Raw genomic sequence first — 26,977 nt, 5'->3', positions numbered from 1 at the left:
GCAACAGGCTATTTTTAGTACTGGTCAAGCGCACATGCGCATTACGCACCAATTGGTCACTCTTTAGGAATGTTCACACTAACTGACCAGTGCTGTTGAAACTCCTCCCACATGTTGGCTGTGTTCCAAAAATGACCTTATATGTACCTAAAATGTGTAACTTGTAACCGCCTATCTTTTTATTGCTAATAAACTGTATAAAAGAGGTCGCGCACCAATGTTCGGTGTGCTACTTCTTACATTGCCGAAGGGTGCTGTAGGAATGTATCACCACCCCATGGGGTCCTAATAAACTTGTCTTTTACCTTTTCCAGTGTCCGTGCCAACTTCTATACTAAGGTGTTCGAGAGTTAGCAGAGTATGTAGGCCTGATTTGAACCCAACACCACAATTGGCGACCACGAAGGGACTCATCGGCGACTCGGATGCCCGAAGGAGAGGTCGTGACGAAGGTCAGGAAACTCGCCATGGACGCGTACGCTGCCACTGAGTGACCCGAGTCTCGGCACCCACGGTGTGTTTTCCCGTCCTTCCGATCTGACCTTCCAGGTGGCGCCGGTCTTCGACTGAGATTCTGATCTTGGATTGTCGTGATGTGCCGTTTGGCTGATTTGACCACAGAACTTGGCAGTTGGACTTTGGACGTTTGAAAAGAAAATTGGTAAGCTTTTGATTGGTGAGGTAGTCTACTGACACTTACTGTGGCTTTTTGAAATTTTGAATTTGAATTTGTTAGCTAACGTTTTGAATCTTTTGAATTTGAATATGTGAAGTGCACCTCACATAGACAGGCATGTAGGGATATTTCTCTGATTTATTTGATTTGAACAGTGCACCGTGTTAGGTGGCATTTTGTAGTATCGCGTTTTCGTGGTACTTTTTGAAACATGCCTGTTTTTAGCACACTCCGTAGGATGTGCTGTTCTGAAAATGGTACCAATTATCGACTAAGTGCAAAACAGCCGGCTCCCCCAGAGGGGACTCCAAATCGTGAAATGTATGTCAAATTCGGTATTCCACCAATAATGTATAGTACATTATGGCATAAGTATACTAAAACTGATCATGAATTACAGTGGCCGCTATATGGGTCGTTTGACCTTCGAAAGGAACAATATGTAGAGCAATGTTTGTTTCAGCGAAGGTCTAGACAAGATATGTTTGATTGTGTGCGTATGTGGGAGAAAGAGGTGCGTGAACGAGCGAAGCGTGAGGAAGCCTTGGCGGAGAAAGTGCAGCGGAAGGCTACACATGACAAAGCTTTACAGCTACAGGAGAAGGAATTACAGGAAAAGAAAGAGAGGGAGAGACGAGAACGCAATTTACAGGTTAATGGTCAATTCCCTATCAGGCGTCCTCTCTATCCAGTCCTTACTAATGAAACGGATGATTTTTCATTACTAGATCGTTGTCCGCCCCCGTACGTCGCACCAACGGCTCCGAGCGAGGGATCAGACGAGGATAGTGATCGAACACAGCGTACCAGGTTACATGCGGAACGAGCTGCGGAATTACGTTCATTTGCACGAAAACTAAATATTAATACTGTTACTGTTTCTGACGTTACTGAACAAATGGAACAGTGGCCTGATAAGGAACGACTGTATTTTTTAGATCATTTTGGAGATGAAGTTGTTGAGCGGTATAGAAAATATTCTCTCGAGTTAGAACCAAAGGAGATATCCAAGGGTCGTGAGTATTTTCGTAAAGGTCTTTTTGTTCTTTCAGATGCGGATGACTTCTTCAAGCGTTTGATTGAACTGCGTAATGAGGCGACACGACTACGGGAGTTGGAAAAGTCAAAGAATTCGTCTACGTCCGGAGCGACGGGGATATCCAAAGAATGCCCTATTTTTGAAACAGATAAGATCGCTGCGATTAATGTTAGACCTATGCGAGAAGCTGCGCCTTTATATGTCCCTCATAAAGGGGATGGCACAGATGATGATAAAAGATCCAAAGACGCGAAAGGGTATTTTGTATATAATTGGGTTTATACGCCTTGGAATAGATCAGATGTCATGGCGCTTAAGAATGCTTTACCTGATCCCCGTAAAAACCCTGCGGCTTTTTATGAAAATGTTGAAAGTGCAATTTCTTCATGTATCATGACGTTAGTTGATATTGATCTATTTTTCGGGTTGATATTGCCCCCTGATATGTGGAGAGTAATTTGTAGGTTTGATGACCTCACGACTCTCGGGGCCACTTGGAAAGATCTTGTTCAGGCTGATTTAGATAGAGAACCAGCATGTAAGCCGTGTCAATTAATATTAGACCTTCCAGGGGCCATACTAACAAAACTAAAGACTCTTGCTCCCGCTAAAAAGATTGATTGGACTATATTAGCCTCTTGTAAGCAGAAAGCGGATGAATCTGTTTCCGATTTTTTCTCTCGCTTCGAGGAAGCGTTCCATGATTACAGTGGTCAATTATTGACAGAAGATACTGGCAGGCATCTATTCGTTGATAAGTATGTAGCTAATCTCCTACCGGAGATTGCGAAACGATTAAAAGCGAGTGAAAGTTCATGGACCACAGCAACCCCTGCTTCTTTATTGACTATGGCTCAATATTATGAAAGACAGGAATTGGAGGCGAAAGAAAGTAGTGAAAAGAAGGCGAAGGAATTGAAAACGAAGGTAATGTTAGCTCAGGTTCAGGCTACGAGAGGAAACAGTAGAGGAGGGCGAGGATCATACAGTAATGCTCCTCCCCCTCGTTCTGACATTTCTGTGAATCAATGTGCATACTGCAAACAGTTTGGGCATTGGATTGCAGACTGTCCGGTGTTTCGAGAACAGCGTAATTTGAGGGGACGAGGAAGTGGGAGATCTAGGAATTATTATGGAGGGTCACGAGGAGGTTATGGCACGAATGATCGTGGAGGATATGGAGCAAGGGGTCGTGGTCAGTCAGATTATAATACGTTCGATAATCGCAATCAATATCAGATAAATGAGGGTGGTCCTGCTGAACCACGGGATGAGCATTACGCATAGGATTGCGTAGGATGGGGTGTGGAATCGGTTGAGGTACCAGTTGATCAGAGGGGTCCATACATAGAAGCACATGTTCTGGGTTCCACTGATAAATTTCTGGTTGATACAGGAGCTACTCGTAGCGCTTTGTCCAAATACTTGGTTCCAAGGGCTCCCCTGTCTGGCGAGGTAATTACAGCAATAGGGTTCGATGGAACACCTACTTCTAGCCCATTGTCTCAACCAGTTGCATTTCATGTTGATAAATTTGCTGCCCCTTGTCCCTTTTTGTTGTCTCCAAATACACCAGATAATATTATTGGACTCGATATGTTAAAACACTTTCGAGCTACTATTCGCTGTGCCCCAGAAGGAGTGCGAGTTGTGTTGAATGAGAATTACCCGGAATTAGAGCGAGTGTGTTTTCTCCATGAATCTGAAGTTCTGGCCTCCTTACCGAAAACGTTGTGGGCCACTTCCGATACGGATGTAGGGCAGATGATAATTCCTCCAGTGCGTATTACTGTAAAGGAGGGAGTATCTCTGCCACGTGTCCCACAATATAAGATTTCCAGAGAAGGTGAACTTGCTTTGATACACATTGTAGATGATTTAATTTCGGCAGGGGTAGTTGAGGAAGTCCCCTACAATGTTTGTAATAGCCCAATTTTACCAATCCTTAAAAGAGATACCGATGCTAAGGTTTACCGTTTCATTATTGATTTGAGGGAAATAAACAAGATAGTAGTGCCTCAGTATCCAGTGGTGTCTGACATCACCACATTGCTTACGTTGGTTCCACCGACGGCAACTACTTTTACAGTCATCGATTTGAAGAATGCCTTCTTTTCGATCCCTGTACATCCTGACAGTCGATATCTATTCGGCTTTACATTAAATAATAAATCGTACAGATTCTGTCGAGTTCCTCAAGGCTATACTGAAAGTCCTAGCATTTATAGTCAGGCATTAAAAAGACAGCTTGATTCCTTTGACTTACAGGAGGGAGTGGTTCTCATTCAATATGTAGATGACATCTTACTTGCTGCAGACACGCCAGAACAATGTGAGAAGAGTACCTTTTCCTTGCTTTCCTTCCTGGCCAAACATAATCATAAAGTTTCGAAGAAAAAGCTGCAATATTGTAGACCAAAGGTGACCTACCTCGGTCATCTTTTGTCTAAGGAGGGCCGTGCATTGACACCAGATCGAATTCAAGCAATTCTAGATACTCCAGTCCCTCGCACTCAGAAGGATGTTCGCGCCTTTATAGGTTTGACGTCTTTTTGTAGGCAATGGATATTGGGTTTTTCGCATATTGTTAAACCATTGTTAGCATTGTTATCTAAAGATACACCGATTCCCATTGAATGGACGGATGAATGTCAGAATGCTTTTGAACAATTGAGACAAGCTCTTTGTTCTGCACCAGTGTTAGGTACACCTGATTACACGAAGGTTTTCACATTATATGTACACGAGAAGGATGGGTGCGCATTGTCAGTCTTAGTGCAGACACACGGAGACAAACAGAGGCCTTGTGCATACTTCTCGGCGGTACTCGACCCTGTGGCTCGAGGATTGCCTGGATGTTTTCGAGCAGTTGCAGCAACAGCAGTTGCGATACGACAAAGTGAGGGAATAGTTTTGTCACACAAATTGTTGGTGCTAGTTCCCCATGCGGTAGATGCGTTACTGAATCAAACGAAAACGCAGCATCTAACCAGTGCCCGACTTACAGGATATGAGCTAACGTTGTTGGCGCCTCACATCACACTAAAACGATGTGCAACACTAAATCCTGCTACTTTATTGCCGGATCCTGTTGCTGAGACCCAGAAGGAAGAACAACATGATTGTGTTTTTCTGACTGAGGAACAGACAAAGGGTCGTATCGACTTACAGGATACGCCATTTCCAGATGTAGATGGGGAACTGTGGGTTGATGGATCGTGCGTGAGGTTACCAGATGGTACGACTTCCGCAGCTTATGCGATCACGACACTTAAGACTGTGGTAGAAGCAGCACGGATACCCCAAAAATCGGCTCAAGCGGCTGAGTTGATAGCCTTAACGAAGGCATGTGAGTTAAGTGCTGGACTATGTGTGAACATTTACACGGATAGTCGTTACGCTTTTGGAGTAGTGCATGATTTTGGCCTACTTTGGAAGGAACGAGGATTCCTGACTTCACACGGAGTACACATCATGCATGGAGAATTGGTACGCGATCTCCTTAATGCACTGTTGTGCCCAGAGAAAGTTGCAATAGTCAAGTGCAGTGCACACAAAAAGGTGACGGACAAGATAGGACAAGGCAATGCTTTTGCAGACCGTATTGCAAGAGAGACCGCTATGCTGCAAAGTAATTTCCCCATGTATGTGGTGAAGTCACAAGCTGAGCGGTGGCATGATGCTAGAGAAGAAATACTAGATATACAGAAGTCAGCATCAGAGGCAGAACTTGTGAAATGGGCCACTGAAGGAGTATTAGATGATGAGGGTTGCTGGCGTAGTAAAGATATGGAGAGATGGAAACTACCCATGGCCTATTTACAAACAATGGTGCAAATGACACACGGGCTGGCACACATTGGAGCTCTCGCAATTACTAAATTGCTTACACGAGTTTGGGAAAATGCTGACATTGCTAGCACGGCTAAGAGAGTAGTGCAGACCTGTCTGATATGCTTGCAGCACAATCCTGGACAAGGGACTCATACTCCTAAAGGAGGGTTTGTTCCACCTACTGCACCATTCGAAGTACTACAAATGGATTACATCCAGCTGGAGCGATGTAATAATCTCAAGTATGTCTTAGTAGTGGTGTGTGCCTTCAGCAAATGGATTGAGGCTTACCCCACGAAAGACAATACAGCATTGACAACAGCTAAGGTGTTATTAAAGGAGTACTTCCCGCGCTACGGTGTTTGTAAACTTATGTGGAGTGATAATGGCCCTCATTTCATTGGGAAGGTAGTGGAATATGTCCTGAAAGGATTGGGAATCAAACAACGATTCCATGCTGTCTTTCATCCGCAATCAGCAGGTTTAGTAGAACGATACAATGCAACTCTGAAGCTGAAGTTAGCAAAGATAGTGGCATCTACATCTCTGAAATGGCCGGATGCTTTGCCTTTGGCATTGCTGTCCATTCGATCAGTGCCACATTCTCGATCTGGCCTCACACCCTACGAAGTGGTGTTTGGAAGGCCTATGAATATTTGGGGAGTTCCAAAACCTCGTTTGATACATGATATGCCTTGTATAATGATGAACGATTATCTGGCACGATTAACAAATGATTTGCTTTCTATTCATCAACAGGTTCGAGAGGCGCTCCCTGATAACTCCACTGGTGAGGCTCACGATCTCCGCCCTGGGGACCACGTGATGGTCAAAGTCTTTGAGCGATCCAGCAGTTTGGAACCGAGATGGCATGGCCCTGAGCAAGTGCTGCTGGCTACGCGAACTGCTGTGAGAGTCACCAACAAGAAGCGGTGGATACATTCAACGCACTGCCGACGTGTCTCTCCGGATCTGGTGAGCCCTGTGGTGCTATCCGACTACAGAAAGATTTTGGATACAGAAAAGAGCCCAGCTGTCACACCTGATGAATTGGAGGGAGCCTTCCCGGACCACGTTGTTTCTGATAAAGTGAAGTATAATCTACGCCCCAGGAAATAAGATTCCTTTTGCGTTTTTGAAACTGGTTGGTAACCGCTCTGAGGTTTGTGAAACGGAAGCCGGGAATATCAAGGGGGGGGGATCAGTTCGGCCCAGTGTAGCGACACCCGTCTTGAATCCCGGAGAACAAATCAACGGCAGCCTCGGTTCAGAACCATCGTTTTTATTTTTCCCGCTTAGTGTTGTTTTTTTTAAGAGTATTGTTTTGTGAACTATGGCATCTCCTTCGACACAAAAAGGGAGAATTCTTGGTGCTGTTTTGTTTGTCTTGACCGTAGTGGTGATCGCAGTATTAGCCTGGACTATAGAACTGTTGTTTCCTGTACGAGAACATTTGCTGCCCACCACTCCAAGTCCATCTGAACATTTTCATTTCACTCTGCCTTTTCACGAAGAAAGACATAGGCAGACTTATTTGAACAACAGCTTTATTAAGATTCTGCATCATACTCATAATATGACCAACACGTCCAATTGTTGGGTATGTGGAATGTTGCCCGGACACCAGAAGAAGGGAGGAACACCACTTATTCCTCTCCCGTTTTCTCATAATGGTTCTTGTCATGCTTGGTACACTCTTCTTTTTACTCTGCGATGGCCAACGAAAGGTGGACTACTTTTTCGGTTGAATAAAATATGCTATAACGATAAAGATGGCTATCCACACGCTGAAGGAACTAAATTCGAATGGGAAGAGTACCGTCCGGACAATGTTTCTACACCTCGTGTATATACGAATCAAAGACTTATAAATGTGACGAGCATGCATATAATAACAGTCATTGATACAAAAGCAGATTTGTGTATTAGAAATAAAGGGACAATCCCTGTAGGCCGCAGTGAATGTAATATTACACTTACCTTTGATACACCAACTGGAATTGCATTTGTAGCTTCACGTAACACATATTTCATTTGTGGAAATAAGGGATACCACCGTCTACCATTGGGATGGTTAGGAACGTGTTATATAGCTTTTGTATTACCACCTGTATTTATTGCTCCTCCCATGTATCACAATGATTATGTTTTGTACCATGATTTCATATTGAATAGAGTGAAACGAACAATAGATCTTGATGAAATAGACCAGACTGATACCACATTACAACAATATGTAGACTTCAATTTGGGGTTATTTTCATTCGTAGGAGCTGCACTGAATAGCAGGAAGATAAGGCGGCTTACACGTGTGGTGGAAGCCGTCGCTAATGAAACTGCCTCTGCTTTAGGGAATATTACTGAAGAATTACAAATTACCAGAATTGTAGCGCTCCAGAATCGAATGGTTCTAGATGTAATACTAGCTGATAGGGGTGGAGCATGCCGCGTCATCGGAAGTAGTTGTTGCGTTTACGTACCAGATAACTCACCTTCTGTATATGATTCGATTACAAAATTACATAAAATAGCTGCTGAGATCCACCCAGAAAATGGAACATGGACCTTTTCTGGTTGGTTCTGGACCCTGCTTAGTACTTGGGGTTGGAAATTATTAACAATTCTCTGTGTTTTTATTGGAGTACTATTTTTTCTTTGTCTATGTATTCAATGTGGCCCTACATTATGTTCTGTATGTATCACAGCCTGTATTCCGTCCAAACGAGCTTTTGTTAAGCAAGAGAAACTGATCAATGACGAAGTATTGAAAATAATGGCTATTAACATTGAGGATGAACATTCTGACTACGTCCACTATGAGGTAGCTTTTGCTAAACGCTAAAAGGGCCGTCTGTCGTGTTTTGGCAGCTCCTGAGTTAGCGTTTAGCACAGCTACACGGTCTTTTCTGTTAACTTGACCAAAACGAACGGGGGCCATTTTGAATCCCTCTGACTTCCGTTTCCTATGAACACGCTGCCTCGTGGTCAGTGTGCCCTTTTGTCCTTTCTCGATACCCATGGTCACTAGTCTGCTCGGCAACAGGCTATTTTTAGTACTGGTCAAGCGCACATGCGCATTACGCACCAATTGGTCACTCTTTAGGAATGTTCACACTAACTGACCAGTGCTGTTGAAACTCCTCCCACATGTTGGCTGTGTTCCAAAAATGACCTTATATGTACCTAAAATGTGTAACTTGTAACCGCCTATCTTTTTATTGCTAATAAACTGTATAAAAGAGGTCGCGCACCAATGTTCGGTGTGCTACTTCTTACATTGCCGAAGGGTGCTGTAGGAATGTATCACCACCCCATGGGGTCCTAATAAACTTGTCTTTTACCTTTTCCAGTGTCCGTGCCAACTTCTATACTAAGGTGTTCGAGAGTTAGCAGAGTATGTAGGCCTGATTTGAACCCAACACCTCAACCCCCTGGTATTCAAGTTGATCTAGGATCTCTTTTACCTGTTTTTTTAGCTTCTTGCTTAATTGGGTACTGCCTCTGCGCAGTAGGTTGAGATTTTAACTGGATTTTGTGAGGAGGAGAGTCCTCATCCCATCCCACATTGTTTTTATATAATGCAGGCGCTTGGGCTACTGCCCATTTTCTTGCAAGTGTATATTTTTTATGAATTGGAATATGATTTGAGAAGGCTGGCATAATCATTTCTTCGCCATGAGGGCACTCCCTGACAAACTCTGGTGGCCAGTCTTTTTCAGCTAGAAGGATGTCATAGCCCTTGGAGAGATTATCCCAAAATAGACCCCTTATTTTCCTAGTCTTATCTCCCTCTATACGCAATGTTATTTCATATATTTTATGAGGTTTGCTAACTCTGGTATCTGCAGTTTCCACTTGAATGTATTCATTCGTGTCCACTGTCTCCAGATGATTCATCAGGATCTTGCGAGCTATGCTCACTTCTGCTGCGCTGTCTAGCATTGTCTGAGCCCATTCTCCGTTTTTCAGCTGTGTCCTCAGTATCCTCGGCATGTTTGATTACTTTAATACTGGCTACCTTCTTCTTTGGAAATTGTAATTTTTTATTTTGGTGAGCAGGTTCCTTGTCTTTGGACTTGACGTGCTCTTCCCTGTGTTCTGACCGTCCTCTTCTTTCGGATTTCTGCGAGGAAGTCTGAAAAGATCGAGAGGGACGTGTATCAATATCTTGATATCTATCAGGTTTCTTCAAATTATCCCTATTTGTAAGGTTATATCTTTTCTCAGAGGGCTCGCTTTGGGGAGACTTGTGTCCTTGGTCCGGAGATCTTTCTCTCCGGGGAGGAGACCTTCCTCTGTACTGGAATCTTTTCTCTTTGGGAGTGGATTGTTTATTTCCATCCCAGCTCTTTTTTTGAGTGTTTAGATTATTTTTAATAAATACATTTTCTGGATTTTCAATTAGTTGGGGTTTCACTGGTATTCCACCCAAACTATCTATTCCTAGTTCTTCATAGGATTTTTCTATGATTCTGGCAAGTTCAAATGGTTGGTCTGCTATATCTGTTTCTTTCAAGCTCTGGCGGATCGCCACATTTGCTGCTTCCCCCTTTATGTTAGCTAGTAATATTGCTGAGACCTGCTTGAAGTCTTTCAGTAATTTCATACCCAGAGTTAAGGCAGGTTCTGGACCGTATTCGCTTTGAATTTGTTTTAGCACATCTGGTATTACCGACATGGATGGAACACCATGTGTTTTTGTGTAAAGGGAAGCAAAGACTGTGCCCCAAGTGTCACAGTCCTCCACATGTGGTGCGATCCCCATTGGAAGGCAGATAGTCAGAATTCTGTGTTTCTCAACAGGGGTGGTATCTGGAAAAACCGCCTCTATTTGAGTGATTTTTTGTGCTAACCAGAATGGAATTTGTTCCCGTTTAGCGGGTACTTTACCTAGACAGGACTGTATGTTCTGTGGTGTAATTTTATTTGTATTCCCCTGATGAGGGGTCAGCTGTGGAATTTTAATAGCAGGTTGGACTGTTGAAGTCCGCATTACATATTGGACTAATTGTCTGTGTATTTTAATCAGTTGTTTTAGCTGTGATAAAAGATCTGGTACAGACATTTTTTCAATGTCTGGATGAGGTGTGTATCCGGCTAGAACCGACCACATTGCTCCTGGTCTACCTAGTGGACCGAGCCTGGTGATGTGATTATTGTTTTAGGGCGCCATTAAACCAGAGCAGGTGCTCTTGGTATTTCATTGGTATTTCCACCTCCTCGAAAGGAGTGTACTCATTTGGAGGTTCCTCTATTTTGTAATAGTGGAATTCCTTTGTTACAGCGTTTGCTGCTGGAAAGTTTATCCATGAATAGAATACCTCTGTCTGCCGACATTCGTGTGCCTCAATTACGAATATGACTGTACCACCTCTCGATGTCAGTCCATTTTCTATAAGTTTTAAAGTTATAGTTTTTCTTATGTTGACCGGGATGAGTATTGCGTCCGGTTCAGTTTGCAGGAGACTATTGTCATCCGCTAGGAGTTGAGCTGCTACTCTGTCTCCCTTTCTACTTCACTGTCTGACATTTCACTGACAGGAAGGTTTTTTGTTTATTTGCAGATCAGGTTTCTACGGAAACAGAGATTAGATGCACAATATTTTGGAACAGTGTATCCTTCAACGTTGAATAAACCAAGAACCATACATAGGAGTCTCCTCCTACTAAGTTTGGCGGATTTAACCTTTCACCCACTCCAGACGTCTTTGGAGTTTTATGGGGAAAAAAGGGTCTGTGTGAAAAAGCACGACTGAGTTACTCTAATGCCTTGCGTTAGATTTATCGCCTATCCAAACCGTTGGGCGCCATGTAGTGTAGTTCCTTTTTTTCTCAATAGGCTCTGCGCATTGGAATAATATCTTCAATAGTATAGACGTAGGACTGAGGTTAACTAGGTCTTCTACTGACGATATTAGACTCAATGTTTTGTGTGCCAGCTAGCTCAGAATTCACTAGAAACTTTCTAGAATAGGCAAGGAGGAGTTTAACCTCCCTGGATAGACAAGAAGGGATTTAGTTTCTGACAACCATAGAACATGACAACTTTGCTCCCCCTAATCAAGAGTATATCTCTAGAGTCGTGTGAAAACAAAAGACAACTATTTCACTCAGTCAGTACGTGCATTCTTAGTCTCACCAGATTGTAGAGAAAAGAAAGAGACGGGCGTGTTCAATAAAAAGGTGTTATTTATTGATCAGTCTCTTTTCTCATACAAGAGAAATGAATCGCTATGATTGCAATACTTAACCACTTGGCTGCTAAGCCTATTTGTTGATTCCCATTGACTTTCCATTGAAATCAATGGAAACTCCATGACGAGTTACCCTTGTCATTAGCGCTGAAGGGGTTAAGGTTAAGTAAAGTGCATACAGTAAAAGCAGGATTATAAAATAATACTGTAAAAGCATTGATATGGTTTCTTAGCCATATGATACTTTAAAATGGATAAAAGATATACATACATATATACATTGACTAATCGTACTCAACTGGTGCTTCTAACTACGCCTACCCCGGTGTACCTGACCTAAGCCTAATACGTGGGCGGGAGTAAATAAGTAGCAGTTTAAGTTACGTTTGTTTTGCCAAGGATCTGACTCAAGAATTCTCTGTAAGGTGTTAGTCAGTTCAGTACCTGGGATTTAGAAGGCTGGAGGGCTGGTATCTCTGTCTCAGGACTCGATAGCCCAGTTACCCGCGAGGGCGGCTGGAAACGCCGGAGGCTGGATTTCTCGGCAGGAGAAAAGACAGCGCCTCTCTGCGCGTCAAAAGGGAGGGGCAGCGTCCGTGGGCTTTCTGCATCAGCTGGGCTCTCCGGCAAGTAGCGCTGCTCCAAGCTCGTCACCACCGTGTCTTTGCTTAGGGCAATGTCGGTATTATTTATACCTGAAAGGTGCCGAGTTTGACGTAAGGATGGACATAAATACGTCAATAAGGATGTCATAAGAACTGGTCGTTCTTACATTTTTTACTGGAGTTCTCGGCTGAATCAAAACAATAGCTGCGGGGGATTTCCCAGGTCTGCTGGAGGTTTGATTTGTTTTGAGAACTCGGTATGCTTTCTAGGGGGGCTGGAGGAATAGTGCTTGCCTAATGTGATAGCATGCACTATGACCTAATCAGAAAACGGGTTTCTGTGCCGTTGTATGGCCATTAGTGATTTATTAACCGGACAAGGGTCAGAAATAGGAGTATCGATACAGATCCCTAGATATACATATTACATGCCAAGTTTAGTTATTGGGCCTGTATGTTCACAGGCAATGTTGTTTGAATATAATTGGTACCATCTCATATAAACTGTATCCAAAATGTATGCTTCGAGCACCGCCCGCTATGTACCGTTAAAGTCAATAAAATGTATTAATAATAAAAAAAGACTGCCCTTCATATATCTACACTTATTTCTTGCACTTTCATATCTGCAGGTAAAACTTCAAGAGTGGCTGCATCTTCTGAAGAAAGAGGAAACATATGTTCAGGAGTCTAAAGTTAAGGAAGAGGAACAATATAAAACCATGAGGGTGAGTGGCTGCAGTGAGTGCTGTGTCTCTGTGTGTCTGTGTATGTCCCTGCCCATGTCTTTTTGTGATCTCTTAGAGTTCAAGAACACAGAGGCTGATGAGTCACCCTACAAACTGTGTCATGGTCCCCAGCAAATGAATATACTGACAGGAGTCACTGCACTTGGATATTGGGAAAGCATTCGGCCAAGGGTTCATCCTAAAAAAATCATAAAATCAAGAATTACTCTTCTGATACTAAGGTAGTTCTCTCACACTGTGTGTGTTAGAGTATGTGCACAGGTGTGGCATTATCTGACTGTGAGTATGTGCCAGTGTGTGTTTGTGTGTGTGTGCGCGTTCATGTGTGTGTGCGTGCATGTTCACACTTAGACACGTGTCTAAGTATTTGTTCAAGTATGGATGGCCCTGGAGTTATCTGATGGAGTGCATGCATGTCTGAGCATCTCTATATCTGTCTGTTTTTTGGGCTTGAATTAGTGCTTGTGTGTGTCTGCATATGCATATATAGGTTTTGAGACAGAGTATGCAAATACATGTGTGTGTCTATGTGCATGTGTGGTTGAGAGTTGTGTATGCCTTAGTCTGTGGGTTTGTACTTGCGTATGTGGATGTTTCTATGAGTTTGTGTATCACAAGGTGGGATATATGCATACGTCTGGAGTTGCACAACCATGAGATTTTATATGCATCTTTGTGTGAGTATATATATATATATGTATGGATGTGTAATTCTGTGCCTGCACGGACTGGAGATATCCATCTGTGAGTCTTTACAAGGTTTGTGTGTGAGTGTGCACATTAATGTGTGCATTTGTATGAGTGTGTACCTCTGGGAGTGTGTATGCATGGATCTGGAGTTATATATCTGTGTGACTTTATATGCATCTGTGTGGGAGTATATATATATATATATATATATATATATATATATATATATATATATATATATATATATATATATATATATTTTTTTTTTTTTTTTTTTTTTTTTTTTTTTTTTTTGCATGGAGCGATCGGGACAAAGCTCTTGCTGAGATCCAAAGAATAGAAGATTTGATTGGAAAAGAAAAAGATACCAAAGCCATTGAAGACCTACGTGCCAATATGCAGAAACGACTTAAAGAATATGAAATTGTCATCAAGAAAAGGAAACAAAGTAAGTTCCAACGCGATGAGCAGGACTACTTGACAGGCAGAATCCTTACCTTCGCAAAAAAATTCGACGCAACGAGGAAAAGGCTCGCCCAAGGAACAACACGGGCAAATGATAACGTCACCTCAGAATCAGAGGTTGCAACATCTGAGGATGAATCAACAAGAACGAGCAGAAGACCAACAGAAGGAGCAGTTGCCAGAGAGCCTTTTTTAGACGAATTCGAGGTGTTGAAAGAAACACGACAACGCCCCCAACCCCAGATGAGGAAAAAATACACAAAAAAAGGAGGAAAACAAGGCGCGGGAGAAGGGGCCGCACAAGATTCAACATCAGTAGTGACCCGGAGCAAGGGAAGGGGGGCGAAACGATAAAACATGAGAACACTATCATCAACCTCTCTCAGAGAAAACTTTCGATCTATGAAGAAAAGGTACTGAGAAGAGGCATGTCTTTCTGCCCAACTGCCAATTTTGATCCTGTAGAGACAAGGATTGACATTTTCAAATTCACAAGGAAGTTGAAGCTAGACAAGATCTTTGCTAATCGTCCGCCATCGGAACAAATAGCTGCCTTTGGCACAACTGACGAAATAACTAGTGATCTCATAGATGATGATCTACCTCTCCTTCAAACCACACATATTTTAGCAGGCAGTGAAGATGTGCCTAGCTCAGGTGAGATCCTAAGGAGGGAAGAAATCACACAAAAGAGAGATCCTAGCAAATTTAAGAAAAAATCGAAATTTCTGCCACATGTGACACATGATGCGATCGACGTCTTCAATGACGCAGTACTCCAAGATTTGGACAAAATGATCTCTAAGAGGATGGAAATCACAAGAAAAAAATCCAATATATCCAGTATGGAATGGCAAGCAATAAAATCACTTAAGGAAGACACCAGCATAGAGATCAAATCCTCTGACAAAGGGGGGAACATTGTAATTTTTGATAAAGATCAATATAAAATGGAGGCTTTGAAACAACTGGAAGACAAAGAATGCTATGAGGTCATTACCAAGATTGAATTTGATAAATGCATCTTGGAATATCATGGACTCCTAAAAAATTGGATGGATGAGGGCATGTTGAGCAAGAACGAACATGAATATCTACATTGTGCACACCCGATCATCCCCACTTTTTACCACCTGCCAAAGGTGCACAAAAACATCAAGCACCCACCTGGGAGACCAATTGTCTCATCCATAGGCAGTCTTCTAGAAGCGACCTCAAGATTTATTGACAATTACTTATCACCCTTTGTCAAGGACCTCCCATCTTTTGTCAGAGACACTCAGGACTTCCTTAGGATTATTGAGAATATACAATGGGAGGATGATATGCTTCTCATCACTCTGGATGTAGCGAATTTGTATACATGCATCGATCACCAAGACGGACTTCAAGCCATTGAATGGTTCCTAAAAAAGAAAAGCATGCATTTCCATCAACACAATCGCATGCTGCTAAGGATGACTGAATTTTGTCTTTTTAATAACATCTTTCTTTTTTCAGGCACAATGTATCGCCAAATCAGGGGGACCGCCATGGGTACGTGCTTCGCCCCCAGCTACGCGAATTTATTCGTGGGCTGGTGGGAGAAGCACGTGGCCTGGGGGGGGACCAACGAACATTGGCTGGACAATATTATGATTTGGACCAGATACATTGACGATCTGTTTGTGGTCTGGCGGGGAGACGGGCCCTCGGCTGAGAGGTTTGTGTCAACGCTAGGCGAGAACAGTCTCAATTTGAGGTTCACAAGTGAAATCAGCAATAAAACAGTCCACTACCTGGACCTGGAGGTGTTTGCGGAGGGAGGCAGGATCCAGACCAAACTCTATCGCAAGCCGACGGCGGGCAACGCCGTCTTGCATGCCGCAAGTCACCACCCCAGATCCATGGTCAAGAATATCCCATATGGCGAGTTTTTGCGTTTGAAGAGGAATTGCTCTGAACATAGCGATTTCCTTTCAGCGCAAAAAGCAGCGACCGCCAGGTTCATGGAACGAGGGTACTCACAAAAATCACTACTAGAAGCCTCGGAAAAAGTGGATCTGATAAATAGGAAAGATCTACTTGTGAACAAAAACCTGAAAGAACCAGCAAAGACGAAACCCATAACTAGAATGATAACGACGTATAACATGAGATCTAACGAGGTGGTCCAGATTTTTAACAACAACTGGCACATTCTAAAAACAGACATTGTTCTGAAAGACAGAATATCACCTAGACCAACGATCACATATAGACGTTGTCAATCTTTGGGCGATCATCTAACTAGGAGCCATTACAGGGACCCCCCCAAACCAGTGAGATCCAAACCAATTCAGGGTTTCTACCCGTGCATGCATTGCAAGGCGTGCAAACACAGCTATAAGAAAACTAAATTTGAGGGTAGACCTAATGATCCCCGACCAGTCAGAACCATCAAGAAATTTCTGAACTGCAATTCAGAATTCGTGGTGTATTGTCTTGTTTGCCCGTGCTCAAAGAGATATGTTGGAAGTACGATCAATCCAGCGAAAAAACGTATCCTAGAGCACATGCGTGCCATCACGAATAAAGACAAAAATTACCCGGTGGCACGCCACTTCGAAACCCACCATAACAGTAACAGAGATCTTCTTTCCTTCTATCTGATAGATCAGTTGGAAAAACAAGAAAGAGGTGGTGACAAGATCAGAAGTTTGAGGGCAATGGAGTCGAGATACATCATCGACCTCCAGACCATGAAACCGGTCGGTTTAAATAATGACGAAGAGCTTTGGGTACACCTGGAATAACCACACAGTGGGAGCAATCTGTTTAAAAGCATAGGGTCACACCTGTAATAAAATCTGGACACCTATTTTCTGCCGAAACTCTCCCGTTTGTTCTGCTCTGCAGAATTAAACAAGATATTAATAGAATACTTCGGGGAGGAGCATGCCCATACAGGGCTATATCTCTTAAAAGCAACTAGTAAACGCCAATGTAGGCCTGTATAAATTGTGACTTGCCTGTAATTGATAAAACAACAGAGACAAAAACGTTAACATTGAGGTGCATGTTCATAGCTTATTGATGGGTACTCGCGATATGGAAATGGTAGAAATATATGATTAGTGTTTTAAACATCTACATGAATTTTTCACATCATATGGCACGATGGAAACTAATTCTTTATTGTTTCCTTTTTTTTTAAATGCGACTTTTCCAAAATTTGCGAGTATACTATACATATGTAAACATATGAAATGCATGCACTGAGATATAGAGGATTTCCTCTCTTTGTACGCAAGTCACGTATCCAACGTTTTATTTATTTCTTTGTGAGTTTCTTTTTATTTCTTTTGAGCACGAGCACTTTGTTTATCACCATTTATTCTCCATGTTTAATTATGAAGAACAGTAGTTTTGCACATTACAAGATGTCCGCCATTTTCAGTATGAACTGTCGGCTTAGTCCTCTCTTGATGTTAATGGAGAGGAGGAGATATAATGGCGTGGTAACTTTAATATGTTGACACTGAGGAAGCCGTTTCTCGGCGAAACGCGTTTGTCTTTTTCTTGGGGCAGGGGGTCTGCTATTAAATTTATGACAACATCCTAGCTTGGAGTGCCGTCTGCTTTCTGCAATTACCAGTGAGCGTGTGTGCATATATATATATATATATATATATATATGTATATATATATATATGTATGTATATGTATATGTATGTATGTATATATATATATATATATGCATGGATGTGTGAGTCTGTGCATGCACGGACTGAGGATATCCACCTGTGAGTTTGTACAAGGTTTGTGTGTGAGTCTGGAAATGTATGTGTGGTTCTGTGTGGGTGTGTACCTCTGTGGGTTGTGTATGCAGGGATCAGTAATGATCTATACATCCATCAGACTGAGCAAGCCTGGTGTAAGCCCCTTCCTAAACAAAGGTTTTATCAGTGTAATCATGCTATGGTATTGTAGATACATCAACAAACCACAGAACATCCAAGAGTTCATCTAAGTAAAAAACAATGATCAACCATAGTACATCAGAGTACACCCGCTCACTATATCTATGATCCAACAAGATAGTGAGACAAAAAATGGTGGAGATTCTTCCACAAGATGCGTTCCAATTGTCCTTGTCAAGTGTCCTTTCAATAAAGTTTCAAGCACCACCCAGAATCAGGTCTTTTCCGTTTAACTTTTATTTACTATTTTCCAAACACACGAAGAACAACAGCAGCAAACGCGCGTTTCGCCCACTGAGCTTTTGCAAGGCTCTGAATTTAATATTTATCGTGCTATTTCCGTTGCCAATCAATGCTGGCCTGGCTTGTTGAAGGGAGGCTTCTGTGTTAAGTTATTGCAGAAGCAAGTGACGTTTGGCCCGTAGTAGAGCAGCGAATTTTTTTTTCAAACTGTGCAATTGTTTCGGAAGCTACCTCCTGATCCTGAGAATCGCTACCATTCTTAAAAGCTTGTGTGCGTTTTCGGACCTTGATACGTCCGTTCTGTGTCTTTTCTGTCTGTGTTTGTAGTCGTGACTTTCAGCTGAACATTCGCTGGCAATGGAAATAAAACAATAAATATCTAATTCAGGGCCTTGAAAAAGCCCAGTGGGCGAAACGCGTGTCGGCTGCTGTTCTTCTTCGTGTATTTGGAAAATTGGAAATAAAAGTTAAACGGAAAAGACCTGATTCAGGATTGTGCTTGAAACTTTATTGAAAGGACACTTGACAAGGACAATTGGAACACATTTTGTAGAAGAAACTCCACCATTATTTGTCTCACTATCTTGTTGGATCATAGATATAATGATCAGGTGTGCTCTGATGTACTGTGGTTGATCATTGTTCTAGACTTTGCAGTCCTAGAGATAAAAATACCCTGGTGGGTGGGTATTACAACATCATATGAGCACCCCTTAGTGGTACGATTGAAAATCAACACCTAGACTTAGTATGTCAATAGATGTGCAGATCAATAAGCAAACCCACAAAATTCTTTGGATGTGATCAGTAATAAAACAAGCATGGAAGCTGCAACATTGTGTACATGAGTTTTAACCCAAGAATAGTTCATCTAAACCAAATGCCCTCTAAACTTAGCACGTTTGGGGACATTTACATTCCCTTCTTCAGGACATATGCATTTCTAATTCTAGAAATGAAATGGGCACAGCTCAGCTTCAGCCTCTGAGCTTGGACATTCTCTGTTTTGCTCAATCATCATTGTAAGATTTTCCTGCAACAGTCTTATTAAAGCGGCCATAGTTTGACGTGTCAGTTTTTGTGGCTTCATTAGACCTTTCTTACAGGGATACGCCATAGCTGACTGGAATGTCCCAGGATATCTAGTGCACCTAGCTGTGCCTCAGGATGGGAGAAGGAGCAGGCCAGTAATGTGTAAGCCCCTTCAACAGTGGTGCACATTTATCACCACTCTAACAATGCCATTGGTTGTGATATTTAAGTATTCAACAGGGGGTGACTGTAGAGATATTTAACAAGGGTGTCATTGCCATACACCTTTCATGGTATCTGATAAATCCTCCTACACTTTTCATGAAGTGTTTCTCCTAATGTGCACTCTTCATTCTTTAGTGGTTGTTACCTCACTTATCGCTATACCCCTGATAGTATTGATAGCTGAGTGCCCGTTAATTGCTGTAAAACCCTGTGCACCAGATCCTAGCCCTGGACACGAGGCTCAGGGTTTGTGCACAGCCAAACCACGATCAGGGGCAGGAGGGACGAACGTCAGAGAGGGGCCGATGGACATGTTGGTTGAGGTTGTTTGCCTCTGGTGTCCTGAGGTCTGTCCTACAGTGGCTATGAAACAGGCCACGGATATCCCTTTCTGCCCTTGACTCCCAGGATAGCAAGGTCGAGGAGTCAACGGCTTCTGACAGAGGCAGAAGGCGCGGCAGGCGCTCAGAACCCAACAGTCAATCAACAGACACAATATTATTATGTCTAGCCTAATACTTATCTACACGTTTGCACTGTACGATCCCCAGAATAGCGCAGCGGACCTCTGGTAGCCTCTACTCTCTCTAAGAGTTCTAGATACTTTAGTCCCCTGTATGAGCATAGGTATTAATCAAGCACAGACTCTGGGGTACCCCACTGACTAGTATATATCAGTTCAGTGACTTTGCCTCCAGGAGTTCACCCAGGCGAAAACTATATTTTTCAGACCGCACATTCCTCTGCCCTGCTATACGTACTTGGTGGTGGTGTGCTCGGAGTACTCGTTCCTATAGCACAAGCTATAATTGTACAGAGCTGTAGGGCATCCTCATTGGAGCCGATGACTGATAGAGTTAATCAGTTTGTCAGGTCTCCATCGTGCCACTTGTCATTGACAGTGTGGGCTTCAAGGACAGTTGCACAAAGATGCTCGATGATAAAAGTTGCAACCGCATTGTCATGTCTTCAGCAAATGGTCATCGTTGGCAGTTGCGACTAAAGCTCGAAGGTTTTTGAACTGATTGAGTTAGATTTTATGGCATAACCAGGAAGCTTACATTATGCAAATATCCTTAATTGCCAACTCACAGCAGCAACAATTGAAGAATATAGAACTTCAAAAACATTTTAAAAGGCTATAAAGTCCCGCCACATGCAGTGTTCTCCCTTTCGGTGTTGCTTCTGCTCATACGATAAGTACAGCCTTTATAATACTAATACTTGGGGCTGATATCGATGTTGGCGGTCCAAACTGCCTTATTAGGATGCGATTGAACACTGTTTTGTCGCGTGCCTATGTAACACTATGGGAGCATGCATTCTGGCTGTAAATCATCTGTAATGCATGCTCGGATAGTAAAATTGAAAGTGCGCTTCATCCCTGCACCCTGCACCCCGTGCAGGGATCAACAGGGGTGCACCATATATGCCCCCTCTGCCTCCAACCAGACACCGTGCATCAAAGAAGGCCTTGCTGGGGGCTCCCAAACATGCTTTCGACATGGTTTCCATGTCGGACAGACCGGCCCTTGAAATTACAGGCCGGCTGCCATCTGGCGGACGGGCTCGAGAGCCCGTCGGAAGCCAGCCGTAATGACCGGCCGGTTTACTTTCCGACCGCCCATTTCTTATATCTCATCTTGATTAGGTGGTCGGAAAGTAAACCAACTGGCACATTATGATGCGGCCTGTGAGAAGTTGGACTGGTATATGATGTCCACTAGTCTAGTGGGCACCTTGCACCAGTTCAAACGACCCTTATTGATGGTAGGTTCTAAAGTCAACCTTATAGAAAGCTATCCTAGTGGTAGCTGTGGAGAGCAGCCTTCAGGCGAGTTAAGCTAGTTGTTTTACCAATTATAATCTCTTGAATGATCAAATGAAAGCACACCACACAAGGTATATATCAAATATATATGTATTTATTCTAAATACAACCCCTCTGGATTCTTTGAGGTCAGAGGTAAAAGTACAATACAAGGAACTTAATTAGCATACGATAAGTTGCACAGTATATGTTATGCCCTAGGGGCCCCACAAACCAGATGCTAAAATATAAGAATGACGTGAGAGTTATAAAGCAGGCCTAGGGCCTGTAGAACCGCTATAACCACCTACGGTTAGAATGCAGGAGGCCCACAGGGGACGAGTGCAGTGTCTAAACACAGCCGCGGATCACCTTTGACTTTCTATGGAGAACGAACAAGTTACAATTTTAAAGATTAAGGGCACTACGATGGAACCCTTTTAGACTAGGACACTTCGAGAGCCAAGACCCATGGGAGCACCGGAGTACTCGTGTTACCTCGTCCAGGGAAGCCGGGTGCATAGGTGTCGGGTTTCGTCGTCGATTCCTTTGGAGAGCTACGAAGAAATGCTGCAGGCGACCAGAGGAAAAGTGTCTGGGTGGATCCAAGGGTGGATCGGAGATATGAAGAACCTGAAACCAGAGGAGACGGAGTCTGGGTCACTAGCCAGTGACCAGGATGGCGAGGAGAAGATCCCAGCCGATGTCGGGTGATTTCAGTTGAAAGAGGTGAAGCTTGACTCTTCAGCCATGAGGACCAGGAGGCCGACGACGACCAGGAGCTGGATTTGAGCTGTCCCACGAAGGATCTAGTTGACTGCATTGTCGGAATCCGGAGTGGACCCAACAAGCCTTAACAACAGCAACCCACGCAAGATGACAAGATTGGCTTCGGTACAGACCAACAAGGTCTGGAGAGGAGTGGGAGCATGTCTGGAGCATGTCTGGAGCAACCAGGAAAGCTCACGAAATCAAAGATGGCCCTTCGTGGGGGCTCACTAGCCAATGGACTTGGAACCGCAAAGGGGCCTCGAGCGGAAATGCATAAAGCGGGCCCACTGGATACTCGTGGAGTGTAGGCCTCTGAGCTTCAGTGCAAAAGGTGCACGGGGCAGGGGCTTCAAATACCCAATGCACAACTTCAGGATACCTCGGAAAGTAGGTGCAGTTGCAAAGATGCAGGATGTCCAGGAGTTCTGGTCCTACGTCTCTCGTGTCTGCTACAGGTCTCAGCGTTGCTGGGAGTGCAGGTCAGCATCAGAGATGTCTGGAAGTCTGTGTCCTGTGTCGCAGATTCTTCGGGATCCGGCGGGAGCCTCGAAAATGCAGACAGTCAGGGTGGTCACTCCTTGACCACAAGGGAGATTTCTTCTGTCTTCCAGTCAAAATGGAAAGTCAAAGGTCCAAGATATATGTTGCAGAGTTTCGTCCAGGGTAATCTAAAGTCCTAGGGACTGGGTTTCTATACTTGCAGTAAGTTTAGGGGTTGGACTAACTTCAAGGTCCCTCCTATGGGTGGGCCTGGGGAGTGGGTGGCTAGACCCCTTCCCCTTTGTCCAGTTTCGCGCCAGAGCTGGGACTCCGCGCCCCAGCAACTGGGAAATGCATGGAGCACCTTGTGTGCCCCAGGCACTGCCTGAAAAGCATTCACTGAATGCAACCCACCCTGCCCCAATCCACTAAAGCCTGTCTGGGGAGGTGCCAGCACCTTCCTAGACAGGAAATCTATTGTCCAGGCCTCCCCTGCCATAGTTTTGTCCAGCAGCAGGAGGGCAGGCTCGTGTCTGTGGCAGCAGCATCCATTTTGTGATGCTGGGGCTCTGTTTAACTTTAACCGGGTTTACCAGTAACTACATGTCTTCTCCCTCTAGAAAGGTGGAATGCACGGGGGTAGTATTCCAAAGTGTTTGACACCTTACACGACATGTTTTGATAAAGCCAAACCAAAGTTAGCATTAACCGCGAGGATTATATTGCAATTAAGAGTATATGGTATGGCTATATCATAGAAGAGCCATAAGGAGATGGTTCCGAAAGCTGCAGAGGGGTTCAGCTCATGCTAGGGCACCCTCTCACACAAAACCAAGCACTCTGCCTTCAGGATTGTCAAGGCCTGCCATAGGAGTGACTTATAGGTTACTATGTGTCTTTATATAAGGTAGATATAGGTATACTATGTCTAAGTAAGGGGTACTTGCACCACCTTACCCAGGCTGTAAGTACAGACCTGTGATGTCAGTTTGGAAGGCTAACCAGGGATGGCACAAGACATGCTGCAGCCCCTGGTAGGCCTATGGGGTCCCTATGCCCTGGGTACCTAAGGGACCATATACAGGGGCTCACAAGGGTGACCCAGTAGCCAATCTGGTATGTACTTAAAGTACATGGAATCCATTTTATAGAGCAAGCAGATAGACTGGGGCCCTGAATAGCAGGATCCCAGTCCAACTAAGTCGAAAATCATTAAAACACCAGGAAAAAAGTGGGGGTAACCATATAGTCAGATTCCACCTTCCTACATGGCAATAAAGGCTCTGCCCTAAGGTCGGAGCCTGTACAGGCCGCATCATAATCAGCGTCTTACTGTGTTTTTTCACCTTGAGATATCCCACCCTCCCCTATAGAAAATAAGAATAATATCTCCCTCCTATCCTTGTACCAACACCCTCAACCAGTTTATTGTGTAACTTCCCATGTCTCCCAATGTCTTTTCCTAACCCTAGAAAGGAGTGTGGTTGTATTTTTATATTTAACTTCCGCTCTCTTACAGCGTCGGGTCGGAGGTCCTACTTCCTCTGTACCTGATACAACTTTTCAGCGTTTCTCTCGGCTCCTTAAGGCAGAGAAATACTCCCTTGCTGTACACTGATCTTTTTTTTCTAAATCCGACCCCACGCCACTTGTTGCTGCGGACCAGATTTCTTTGAAAAGTGTGATCCCGTACCCCAGTGCCATAGTAGCGGGAGCTTCTTGAAAGAAAAAAAATATAGACCATCTCGCTAAGGTCACCTCCCACTGAGGCCGTTGAGCTACGCAAGCGGGGCTCACCCATCGGCAGCAGTTCAGTAGAGTCTTCTCACAGGCGTGGCAACCGAAGAAAGTCTGTCTACTTATCAAAGATGTCAGCAGCCCTCCTTTCCCCTCAGCGACTGCTGGCCCATGTAAATAAAGGCAACGGTGCGATACGCAATTATCGTACAGGTTTATAAATAACACCAAGAAAAAGAGATAATCCGAGGCACAACAATAAAGAAAGGACCACCTAATTAGAAGAAAGACCCTTAAGAGATGGTCAGCCACACTCTGTATGTGCCAGGCCATTTTAGGAGATTAGGACACCTTAGTAAAGACACTACAGTGGCCATTTTAACTGATTGGGCAAACTGCTTGAATTCTGGCAGTTGCAGTCCAACGAACTGTCAGCGCACCTGTTTCCTTACACTGAGCCCAGTAATCTTAAATAATATTTACCTTCCTTTGAACCTTCAGAGAATACATGGAGGATAGACTGGAAGAACTTCTAAAGAAGGCAGTAGATAAAGTAATGGGACACTAGATGACCTAATTAATAAAAAAGTAGAGGTTCTCTCCAAGAAGGGTTGGCGAGTTACTGTCCCAGGACACCCTGAAGGGAGAGATGGGTGATTAAGGGCCAGAGGAAGAGGCTGCAGGGGAAATCCTGCCTAAGGGAGTTAAAAAGCCAAACGCTCAAAACAAATTACTTCACGCATTAGCGGTGACAAGGATGATGCCTCCAGCACTGCAGATGGGCAAGAAAAAGGCCCAGAGGTTCCTATTCCCATAGATTGTGATGAAGCATTGTAGGATGCAATTAACCTATCCTGTTCCTCTGACTTTGATTCAAGTATTGAGATAGCGGTGAGGAATATGGGTACAACTAAGGAGGCATCAAGGGCATCAGGGTCAAAAATGGGTATTGTTGACCCATTCGAAGAGAATATGTTTGACCCGCTGCTCATCAAACACCCCTTGTCTCCAGAGTTGGCTCCATCGCGGCATTTTGCTGAGTACCTCTCCTTTTGGCCTAGGAAGGAAATGCCAAAAGAGGTTGCGTCCCGTCTTAGATCCGATTGCCCACACCCCTCCCTCCCGGATAAAGTTGGGTCTACCTCAGAGTTAGACACAAAGGTGGTGGCTCTTAGCTCCAAGGGAGGAAAAGGCCCTAGGAAAGGTATCGATAAAGGCTGCCAGTCCTGCCAAGACTGTATTTAATATTATTGGCCCACTCACAAAGACGTTTGAGATGGCTGAAGTGGCATATCTTGAAGACCCCCTCATTGACCCCAAGGAATTGTACCAATGGGCACAAATAGCCATTTGCCTCCTGGGGAATGCAAATACTGCACTCTCAAATGAGAGATGAAAAAGCATATTGCTAAAATAGATCCTAAATTGGTCAAACTGGCTACTAGAGAAGGAGTAGCTGCCTCCCAAGGTCTAAGTTTCTGGGGATAATTTTATCAGGGACATGGCTAAGTACATGGGAGCATTTAGCTCAATTCAGAAGTCCTAGAAAGACCTCAAGAATAGGGTTTTTAGCAGGGCTGGGAGAACAGGGGGTCAGTTCCTCGGCCGTGGCCAAAGCTCTTCAAGACCCTACCTGGGATTACTGGGCAAGATTTGCGCACCCACACTTTACTCCACATTTGTCATTTATGCCCACAGAAACAAATACCTCACAGGAGAGGCTTCAGAAGTGAGCGGAGACAAAGAGGCTTTTCAGTAGGTAAGAAGTATGAAAGACCTTTCAGATACCCCAAAAAGTAGGAGGCAGACTAGACCAATTTTGTGAAAACTGGAACTTGGTGAATCAGAACCCTTTGGTCCTAGACACAGAGGAGGGACACAAGATCGAATTTTCAGATTCACCATTACAAAGGAAAATTCCCCCAGAATTGATATTCTCACAAGAAGATTCTATATTAGTAACACAAGAGGTAGTGGAATTATTGACCAAAGGGACAGTACAAGAGGTAACGGAATCAAGTTTTATCAGCAATATCTTTCTAGTGGAGAAGGACAAAGGAATGAGACCCGTGATAAATCTAAAAGAGTTCTACTAATGGGTTGTCCACCACAACTTCAAAATGGAAGGGGTGCAACTCCTTAGAGATGTGCCAAGGAAAGGGGATTGACTAACACGGTTAGATCTAAAGGATGCTTACCTGCCCATCCCAATTTGGACTCCACACCAAAAGATTCTCCAATTCACCTGAATGGGCAGACTATGGCAATGGTGCAGTATCCTTTTCGGACTTTCCTCATCCCCTTGGTGTTTGACCAAGGTTCGCGGTACGCGAGACGGGTGAGACTAATAGTTTACTTAGATGATATCCTGATAATGGCACAGTCCAGATAAGTGGTCTCACCCCACACAGAACTTACCATGAGCCTAATAGAACACCTGGATTTTGTCATAAACGGGGAAAAAATCTAGCATGGTAGCAAACCAG

General features: G+C 43.8%; 1 protein-coding gene across 1 annotated transcript in view; it reads left to right on the top strand.

Moving 5' to 3' along the window:
• LOC144752367 (E3 ubiquitin-protein ligase TRIM11-like) overlaps positions 1-26,977 on the top strand; it is a 167,253-nt gene that overhangs the window by 41,765 nt on the left and 98,511 nt on the right. The window contains exon 2 of the mRNA XM_078640301.1: positions 12,981-13,076. Within this exon, the coding sequence (XP_078496427.1) occupies positions 12,981-13,076 (96 nt within the window). The remainder of the gene's footprint in view (positions 1-12,980; positions 13,077-26,977) is intronic.

The sequence above is a fragment of the Lissotriton helveticus genome, chromosome 5_1, assembly GCF_964261635.1.
Source record: "Lissotriton helveticus chromosome 5_1, aLisHel1.1, whole genome shotgun sequence".
Taxonomy (NCBI): domain Eukaryota; kingdom Metazoa; phylum Chordata; class Amphibia; order Caudata; family Salamandridae; genus Lissotriton; species Lissotriton helveticus.
This window is presented reverse-complemented; position numbering and strand designations above follow the sequence as displayed.